This window comes from Pundamilia nyererei, unplaced genomic scaffold (assembly GCF_000239375.1).
Source record: "Pundamilia nyererei isolate P.nyererei 1_Seehausen unplaced genomic scaffold, PunNye1.0 scaffold00013, whole genome shotgun sequence".
In the NCBI taxonomy this organism is placed as follows: domain Eukaryota; kingdom Metazoa; phylum Chordata; class Actinopteri; order Cichliformes; family Cichlidae; genus Pundamilia; species Pundamilia nyererei.
This window is the reverse complement of record NW_005187414.1, coordinates 4835068-4845591: the sequence shown is the minus strand read 5'-3', so window position 1 is coordinate 4845591 and position 10524 is coordinate 4835068. Positions and strand designations below refer to the sequence as shown.

The 10524-nt window shown below is 42.0% G+C and overlaps 1 protein-coding gene across 1 annotated transcript in view; it reads left to right on the top strand.

Annotated features, from left to right (window-relative positions):
- The first annotated feature begins 8737 nt into the window (after positions 1–8737).
- The window catches only part of fkbp3 (FKBP prolyl isomerase 3), a 2982-nt gene continuing 1195 nt past the window's right edge, over positions 8738–10524 (top strand). The window contains exons 1-4 of the mRNA XM_005724979.2: positions 8738–8859; positions 9132–9233; positions 9310–9411; positions 9781–9916. Of these exons, the coding sequence (XP_005725036.1) occupies positions 8755–8859; positions 9132–9233; positions 9310–9411; positions 9781–9916 (445 nt within the window). The 5' untranslated portion in view covers positions 8738–8754. The remainder of the gene's footprint in view (positions 8860–9131; positions 9234–9309; positions 9412–9780; positions 9917–10524) is intronic.

The window sequence follows — 10524 nt, the reverse complement described above, 5'->3', positions numbered from 1 at the left end:
GAGGGTAGTGATTTTATTTGCAAACACTGTAATAGCTTTTGTCTCATGTTCACCCATCTTTCCTATTTATGCTCGGTCCTAAAAGAGAAAAGATCAGCCTCGGAAAATAACCCATAGGAGGTGTTTCATACATACTAAGCGCTGGAAACGTGTTCTCTATCAGTAAGTCGTCTCGTCTCCACAGGCATGATGCATTTTACATGGCAGGCGCAGTGAGACCTGCTTCGTCCTGGTGATGGAGCTGAAAGGAGGAAGATGGAATTCCATCTACTGAACGCAAACCCATTTTCAATTACACAAAAAAAACCCTCAGTGTGTGTCTGTGTGTGTCTGTAAGTGTGTTCGCATTAAAAGAAAGGGATTGTTCTAAAATGCAATCCAATCTTTGAACAAATGAGAAAAAGAAGTTGCTGCATCCCAAGTTTGGGAGCACAATCCACTTAGTAAGTCGAGTAAAATCGCTGTGTGTTTTACTCGACGTCGTGATAAGGAAAGGTATACCATCTGTTTTTAAAACAGAGAGTGGGAAAATATATATTTTGTTCGAACGTTATCTCAAGGTTTGAATGTTTTATGAGTGCAACAGGAGGTTAGCGCCAGGCCAAGCTGAGTACCCGCGCATGGATTTAATAGAGGCTGATACAGGCAGTGAATCACTTTTGGACAAACACCTCTAGAACAAACCGGGTGTTGCCAATGAGTCGGTCTCTATCTTTAAAAATATAGTTAGCCACATAACTGTTATTGAAAATCAGGCAATGATTTCAGTGTTGTGACTCACTGTGATGAATGGTGCTCCTCATTTCATGTTTCCTGAAATTAAAAGCCAGAAAAAACAAAACAAAACAAAAACCAGCCGCTTTCATGATGCGCACACGTCACACTGAAATTGAATTAAGCTGTGGAAAATAAAGCTTATCATGCAAACCCCACGGTCTTGACATATGCCTTTCACTGTCACTTAGTTCTGCTTCTGACTCAAAATCCTTCTGCAATCAGCATTCCCTTCACCATCACGATCCATCGAACGTCTCCACTGTGTGGATTTGTATTGAGAATTGCAGCATGAAGCGCACACACAGGCTACGTACCTCATCTCAAGGTTGGTAAATAGATATTAAAGCTCTGTTTATTGATGGGTGTTTAAGGCAAAGGCGGAGAGACTGGATGATGTGTGTCTGGATAAGACAGGTCCTTGATGTCAGGCTTTTTCACCCAGCTGAGTGAAAAAGCAAAACCCCGTGATAAACATGATGGTGTGTTTAATGTACACTGCTCAAAAAAAACTTAAAAGGATACTTTTTAATCAGAGTATATATGGAGTATTACTTCTGAGATATTGATCTGGTCAGTTAAGTATCAGAGGGGGTTGTTAATCCGTTTTAGCTGCTTTGGTGTTAATGAAATTAACAACAGGTGCAATATGAGACAAGCCCCAAAACAGGAAGGGTTAGGATAGGGTCAAAATCACTACTGGTAGCACTTCAGGATGGCACAGCAGCACATGCCATTGCCAGAAGGTTGGCTGTTTCTTCCAGCACAGTCTCAAAAGCATGGAGGAGATCCAGGAAACAGTTATGCTAGGAGAGCTGGACAGGGTCATAGAAGGTCCTTAGCGCATCAGCAGGACCGGTATCTCCTCCTTTGTGCAAGGATGAGCAGAATGAATACTACTAGATGATAAATAGACTGATTCTTATATAGTGCTTTTCTCCTTCTCCAGAGCACTCAAAGCGCTTTATACAACATCCCACATTCACCCTTTCACACAAGTGCTTTCTTCTATGCTTAAGTGCTTTCTGTCTACTGATCACACACATTCATACTCCAATAGCTGCACCCGACCACAACTTGGGGTTAGTATCTTACCCAAGGGTATTTGGCATGCAGACTGGAGCAGCCAGGGATCAAACCACAGGACACAGAGGCCTCTGCAGCTTAGGCAACTGCACTCTGTCTGCCATTAGGAATCTGGATGAAATCCTTGGATTCTCAGACCCTGCACTGGTGCAGTGAGTTCTGGGCTCCTGCAAGTGTACAACAAAGCTCGGCTGCATGTGATGAATGTCTGCAGGCAGGATAGAAGATGAAGATTGAAGACACTCACCTGGCCTAAAATCATTTTCAGTTGCTGCCATGAAATGTTGGCAAAGATTCAGCCCCTAAACGTTGTGGCATCATTTCCTTCCTAACACATTACCCAGTCCACATCAGTATAAATATCCAGCCTAATTTTTCCCCATTAAGATCTGATGCATTTCCAAAGTGTTCCTTTAATTTTTCGAGCAGTGTATTTGTTAATATAAGAGCAGGGGGCTTGTTTGAATTGGATGGAAACATAGTTTCAAATGTAAGTTTGTGCGCTTATATTATGTTGGGATGTGCAGGTACAGGTATTCCCTGTATTTTTCTTTTCCTTTTGTCAAGCGAGTGTTTATCTACACTGGCAAAATGACTGGAAATACACAAAGAGCACAACACAGACCTGTTTCACAGCAGGCATTTTTACTGCAGGCATTTTGAAAGCAGGAACGGTGGACCCACAGAGCAACTAATGTTTGGTGCACATCTGCAGTTCTCCTCGACTACATCTCCAAGTGAGTCCTGCCGCTCCAGCTCGGCCACAGGTCCACCTAATCAGTCAGCCACATCTGGCCCACACAACATTTATCAGTGCTGTAGGTACCAACAATGCAAGATGGGATTCTGGAAATAACAACAAAACTGATTAGAATTTTCAATAACCCCACCTGCATGTCTTTGGACTGTTGGAATATCAGCCAGAGTACCCAGAGGAAACCAACTCAGGAAATCCACACAGAAAGGCCACAAATAACCAGAACCTCCTGGTTGTGAGACCACACTGCCAACCACAGAACCCCTGTGCTGCCTTTTCTCAAACTAAAACTATAAAAGTGTGATTTTGTAGAGGGTAGAGTTTAATAGCCCCATCGTGCAAGTGTTCGTCTAAAGCTGGACAAAAAGAGGGGGGAAAAAATGTCACGGCCAACCTTCCACTTACACGGCAGTTATAATAAACCACATTTCTTGAGATGCAAAAAGGGAAAGTATGAGCCTCGTGTTGTCCCAGAAACGCAGTGTTTTTAATGGCAGAATTTGCACCGAGCATGCAGTCATGAATCTCTTTGTTTCGATGCAAACGCACAGCATGAGAGTAATGTGAGGAGACAAGAGTTGTCGGGAGACCATGTGGCTCAGAAGTCTGTCCCTTTAAGCCCGGTGTGATATCATACCGGGATGGGTTCCAACTAAAACTTCAAATCCATCTTTTCTCTTTGGTTTCTAATTAGCGGAAGAACAGATGATGCATCCCGGAGACAGAAGGGAGAGCACGCGCTGTGGCGTGCACCAAAGCTTCTGGTGACTGCTATCAAGCTCTTGTGCCACCCGGTTCTTGTGATTTGGGGGGATTGTTTTTAGGTGAGTGATCCTCCCCCTCACCCCCCACCCCCTCCCTTTCTTTTTGCATGGCTCAGATCAGGGTTGGGCTAATCTCAGTTAAACTCTTAATAAGACCCATTTCACGGCATGCGGCCAAGAGATTAGATCTGACAGGGCAGGCGTGGGTTAGTCCTGAGACTACAGATCTGCAGCCTAAGCTCTGGATTGGAAATGTTCCAAAGCATGGAGCATCCAGTTGAATGGAGAGCTCTCTGTTGCATGATGATACCAGGAGCATGACTAGGAGAAAGCCCTTATACTTTTTTACTCATCTCCCAAGAGATGCAGTTATTGTTTTTAGAGGGGCTTTTTCTGTTTGTTTGTTTTACTGGTTCAACTTTCTCGCCACCAGATGTTGGTGGAAGTTTTGACTGCTAACCTAGAGCACCCCAGAGGAGCACCGCCGACCTCACAAGCACTGCGAGCTGCAGCAGCAGGAGCAGCATATGAATCATGTTCTATATGAAGCTTAAAGACATGCTCTCGCAGTCCTGAGTGAGGCAGGTGAACTCAGCTCGCCATATGGCTTAGAGGGAGCTTATTAGGCTCTAAGGCAAAAAACACATTATCCACAGTGGACCAAGGCCACCTAGGGATGATTTCCATTACGAAAGCCTTTAATTCTGTTGGTATAAGTAGGAGAAAAGGGGGGGAGAGAAAAGTAATACTTTAGCAGAGGAGCTGCACTCTGGCCAGTTGGCGCGTGTAAGGATGGATGACTGGCAGCGAAGGTGAAGTGTGATTAATTATCTGAGCGCACTTATGTAAGTTATTACACTGTAGATACAAACAAATGACTCCCTGCTCGACCTAACTCCTCTCGTCTCTCTCTCATCGCATTATTACTGAAAGAAATTCCACATATTAAACTGACCCCGTGATAAAACAAAAACAAGCAAAACATCAACATCAGGCATTTATAACACAAACAGAGAATGAACACCATCCAGCCAGACAGTGATTTGTTGACTGTGTTGCACTGTTTTCCCCTCACTATGTTACTTATTTACACTTTTTTATGGCACTTATTATTGTTGTGCTTTTCAACTGGCTGAATCGTTTTCCCTCCTGCCGAGACTCATTATAAACCTTATATCCAGAAACTACCTTTTTATTTATTTATTTTTTGTAAATGTGGAGATAAATCTGCCTCGCCATATCAACACTGTGCCCATAGTGACCCCTTGAGGTTCAATGCTGGAACTACAGTCAGACTGAACCGTTAGACAGATTTGGTGTTTTGCATCTTGTCCTAGCAGATAAGATGCATCTGTCACCCATCCATTTAAGTTTCTCTGTGGCCATAGAGTTAACGTAACTCTGCTATAATTGTATTTAAAATTTGAACCTACAATATGTCTGAATCTCTTTACTTTTTAAAATGCCTTCAAACTCCTGGGCTCTCTGTCATATGTAATAATTTTGGTAAATGGTAAATGGGCTGGTTCTTATATAGCTTTACTACTCTGCTTGAGCAATTCAATCAATTTAGTTCAGTTTTATTCATATAGTCCCAAATTACATCAATAGTACCCTCAAGCAAGCACTTGGCAACAGTGGGAAGGAAAAACTCCCTTTTTTTAATAGGAAGAAACCTGCAGCAGAACCAGGCTCAAGGAATGGTGGCCATCTGCCACAAGCAGTTGGGGGTGAGGGAAGGACAGAGGATACACTTTGAAAGAGAGCCAGGGATTAGTAATAACTAACAAGCACTCTAAGCACTATATACAAGCTTTCTATCTAACATTCACACTCCAGTGAATGCTTAGGGAGCGACTCAGGGTTCACCACCATGACCAAAGATGTTTTGGGAGTGCATACTAGAGCAGCCAGTGATCAAACCACCAAACTTTTAATTAACAGATGACCTGCTGTACCTCTCTCTCGCCCTATAGTAGCTAGGTCAGGCTCCAGCCCTCAAGTGACCCTGAATTATATGAGTGGAAGATAATGGACGGACGGACTGCTCCACCTCCTGACCCACAGCTGCCCCCAAAACAATCCAAAACTGTACCTTTATTTGCAAAATAAAGGTACAGTTTTGGATTGTTTGACTAATAACTCAACACTCTGGCTCTCATTCCACTTTTGGAAACTCTTGCAACTCCAAGTAAGCCTGCAGTCTTAGAGTGAAGTGCTCTGTTGGCATAATAGATTTTTTTGTGTTAACTAATGTGAAAGAAAGCATCCCATGTGACATCCTTTAAAAAACATTACGAGAGCTGAAAACTGGTCTGATGAAAGAAGCAAAAATTCTGCTGCAGTCTTTATGGTTTGGGTTGTACTCTCAATAAAACCAACAAAAAAGGAACTTCCTTCTAAAACTCGTCAGAATGTACTTGTTCCCAGAAACAAAGGCTTTTCTCTGTAGGAAACTGTCAAAAAAGGGAAAGAAATTCACGCAATAGTGTGTTCTATACTCCCTCTAGGAGAACAAGTGTAAACTTGCTCCAGTTCAGACTCAAACGGAAAATGTTAGACCCTGGAACGAAACCTGAGCAGGAGGACAAGCATATATTAATCTCTAGCTTAGGAAACAGACATCTCACAGGTCCCCAGCTGTCACCTTTATTAAATAACACCTGTACGAGCCGGTTCGCGCTGTTCCGTAAGGGAATATAACGCACAGTTGAATGACATCTTCCATTTTTCAGCAATTTCCAGCATCGAAAAGCTTTTATTTCTTAAAACAAGAACACTTGACAAGTTCAGAAAAAAAAGCATGTTTTTTTAGGATATAACTGAGCTCACAAAGGCTTCACTGAGTAGTGCACCTTGTAACATGACTAACTGGCATTGCACACCATGCCACTGCTGTGTAGCCATTACAGGATGGTAGTGGATCCTGAAAATGGGCCTTTAAGCTTATGTAGCTCTTACATTCAAAATCATGAAAATAATGAATTAATCAATCATTGTTGGCAGCATTTCTAATCAATTTCATGTCATATTAGACAAAAAAAAAATAGAAAAGAAAAGAAAAGAAAAGAGGCGACATTCAAAGATAAAGCTGTTCCAAATCTGACAGAACAAGTGTTAGAGGGAGTTTAACTAAGGACACACTTCTGCAAATATTACTGCAGGATTATATTGTTTGTAATCTCCGTGCTGAGGGGCACATCTATGAGAATGTGTATCACTTGTCTCTATAACCTGTAGATGTGAAGAGCTCTCAGGAGCTGCATCAAATTAAATTCCTCCCTCACTTGATATGTGAGCTCATTTAAGCTTCTCGGCTTTGCTTGTGCAAAAAAATGAAATAAATAAATAATTTAAAAAACTTTATCGCAAAGCAACGCGCCAGACGTGAACCTCAGGTGTTTTTTCTTTCTTTTTTTCTCCTCAAACTTCCTGCAATAAAAGTTTCATCCACACACTTCTGAACTCTTAGAGAAAAGATTACTGAATAAAAAATAAACCGTATCTGAAGATGAAAAACCGAGAGTGGCCAAGTGAGACGTGCACATGACAGATTCAGGATGTCACCTGTAAAATGAAATAAAAATGTATTTATTTTTTAAACACACAGTATCAGGAGGCAAGTAAGATCAATTTATTCTGGATTTTCCCCCTTTTTTTTACAGATTTCCTTTCTTTTTCTTTATGCCAACTTATCTCTGCAGTTTGCACTATTGTAACAATCCTTCCCTCCCGGGCAATAAAGGAGAAGGAATGAGACCTGAGAGATTTCCTCTAAAGAGATAATTATCCCTCTCCTCTTCCTTGTGAGCTTTTCATCCAGTGTCCCTCTTGTTGCCAGGAAACCAACCAGGGTAAAGACTCTGCGCAACCCTGCTCTCCAGCTGAATGTAGCGGTGGAAAATCGTTATCATCTCGCTGCTTTTCGAGGCTGTTGATAAATAGGAGATAGCGAGGACAGTCACGGGACACGTGTGAGGCCTTTTGAAGCTGCGCTCTCACTGTCGGTGAAGGTGATTTCGAGGCGTACGGACAGGGTGTAATAGATGAGGTCGGCGTGTTCGCTCTGAGAGAGACATCACAAACGCGAGAGGGGGGTCTTTGCTGTAAGTCATCCACATCTAAGTCCTTATGTGGGATAACCCTGTGCCTGGTTGGGAAGTGTGTAGTTAGACTGAGAGCACCTACAAGATAAAGACCATAACCAGAACATATCAAATGTTCTTTACTTGTGGCTACTTGTCTATATTGCTGCACTCGTCTTAATTACATTGGTTTAACCTGTGAAACGTGAACACATAAGATAAGGAGCGCCAGTCTTCCAAATAACAGAACACTCCTCTTTTGATGTTTTCATGGCGAAGCAGAGTGCTGTCCAACCATGGATGACCACAGTATGAAATATACATCATTTTCATACTTAGCAAACTGGTCATCCTGAAATGAAAGAACACTTCCATCATTAGAGGATAACAGGGACCATTCAGAACAACTTTACATTGACTTGTAGTGGCCATTCTCTCTACAGGGACAGGTGACCTGAACCATGCCGGTAAAATGCTCCCTGGAGCATAACACTGTAATGAGACAGCAGGAAGAGCAGTTGTTGTCTTTAAAGTAGCCAATATGGAGACAGATAAACAGATAAAGGAAACCTGTTTCCCACAAGCCTACATTTAGTGGCTCCGGCTATTCGGGGGGAGCTACTTTGAAAATGGAAGCAAATGACATCAATCCCCCTGAAAAATACGGAGGAAGAAGAGTCCCAATGCACAGGAAGTTTAAGTAGGGTATTCAATAGATGTGTTGCCCTGTAGACTGTGTTGCATCTCTTCCACTGCAGACGGTCAAAAGATTTAAAAGAGAAATGCTTAACACGCCCAAATGAACTATGCATGCAGGAAGTGATCTGTGTGCATTCTCTTGTTAATGTTATTGTGTGGAGGAGAAACAGTTTGTTCTCGGTGTAACTGGATATATTAGATAAGTGCTTTAGTTATCTTGATAGAAGTCACGTGTGTAACTGCTGTCATATCTATTGGACAGTTAGTTGTCCACTAGACGGCGGTATACACATCAGACAGTTATTTCAATATAGCGCTATATAATATATATATTAATATATATGATGATAATATAAGCAATACAAATGTATCTTATATTTCTTCATTAAACTTTTATTCCGCGTTTCACGGCAAAATGTGCAGAAACGCATTTCTTATCGTGCACTCGCAATAAAGGTCATCCGGGAAAAAATACAAATACATTTAAAAATAGAATTTAAAATTTTTTCATTGTAATTTGGTGTGAAAACGTTAAAACGCGCTTTTATATTGCGCACGGAGGTCAAAGTTCACTAGTTCGCCTCTCAAAATGGCGGCTGAGCCCACACGGGAATGGAGCGATGAGCAGCTCAAAAGTGATGATTTGCCCAAAAAAGACATAATAAAGTTCCTGCAGGACAATGCGGCCCACTCGGTATGTTTCTCCCTTTAGTCTCCTCGGGATTCCGGTTGGGATATCTGCAGGTTACCGGTTTGAATTCTCACTGTGAAGTGCAGCATGCAGCACGGCTAGCTCCGATGGGATGCTTTGCTTCAGCTCAGCACAGCAGAGCACAATGTTCAGCACTATCTGCACATTAATACGAATGCAAACAGCTTCTCTTAGGCTTTGACCTGCGCAGCTCCTCGTGGCTTGAGCGCAAACGAGTTAAACTTTCTCCTTCTGTTCGTTTGTTGTTATTTCAGTTCCTCAACGAGCACAAGCTGCTCGGAAACATCAAAAATGTTGCCAAAACTGCAAAGAAAGAGCAACTGATTATCGCCTACGATCAGCTCTTCGAGAGCAAAGTAAGTCACGATTGTCATCCGCCTCGATGATGAACCTTGATAACGAACATAAAATGTGTAAACGTGTGATTTGCAGAGGTTTAAAGGCACAGAAGCAGTGGAAGAAGTGACGGAGAAGGTTAAAGCTGTGAAAGTCGAAGAAAAACCCAAAGATGTCAAGACAGAAGTTGTGGATGAGGTACTGATGCACACCATCAAATATCAACTTTTTAATATCATCATTTATATAAAGAAGGAGACCTATAATATGTTGTAATTTCTTTTGTCCATTCGCATATCCCACATGGGGATAAGTGTATTATAACCACGTGCATGATACTGATGCTCAATGTTGGTTAATGGGGGGGGGGGTGCAGATTTTGGTTGTGTAGATTATGGTTACTGGAGTGAAAAGTTCAGGTGTACTCATGAAGACTCAAAAATGCTGTAAAAATAATGTGAATTGGGAAATATTTTTTCATTGTATGCTAAAGTACAAAAAGCCGATTCTGGTGAGCACTCAGCGATTATTCACATTTATTGACTACTGCTTCATTACTTCTCTCAGGGTCCTCCAAAGTACACCAAATCAGTGCTGAAAAAAGGCGACAAGACAAACTTCCCAAAGAAGGGCGACACTGTGAGCTGCTGGTACACCGGAACCTTAGAGGATGGGACTGTCTTTGACACCAATGTTCCCACAGGTATGACCGCATCGCACTCGTAAGGTCGCTAGTCGTGCTTTTGCATTATTGAAAATGTTAAACTGATCCAAACATCAATGGATGCTTATGGTGAGAACATTATAAGAGGTACTATAGGCAAAATATACAGAAGTTTTACAGCCATGAAAAAGACTTCAACAAGATATGTCAGTCATCGATGGGAAAAAGAAGCAGGTATAACTATCTCAGAGGAAGATTGGTTGCGGATGTGGAAGAATGTGTTGTCTACCATAAATTCTTTAACATGGCGAGATTTTGGATGGAAGAATTTAATTAGATTCTTCATCACACCAAAGCAGAAATCCAAAATAAGTGGTTCAGGCGCTTCATGCTGGAGGGAGTGCGGGGAGGTCGCTGCAGGTTGCTTCCATGTCTTCTGGTCATGCCCTAAACTGAAGACCTTTTGGGAGGAGATTAAACAAATGGTGATGGATGTGCTGGAAGTAACACTGGACTTCTCCTTTAGTACCACATACCTTGGGAATATCCCTGAGGATATAAATAACAGAGACTCATACTTACTGAAAATAATTATGGTTGCATGCAAAAAGGCAATTACTAAGTGTTGGTTACAGACAAGCCCCCCC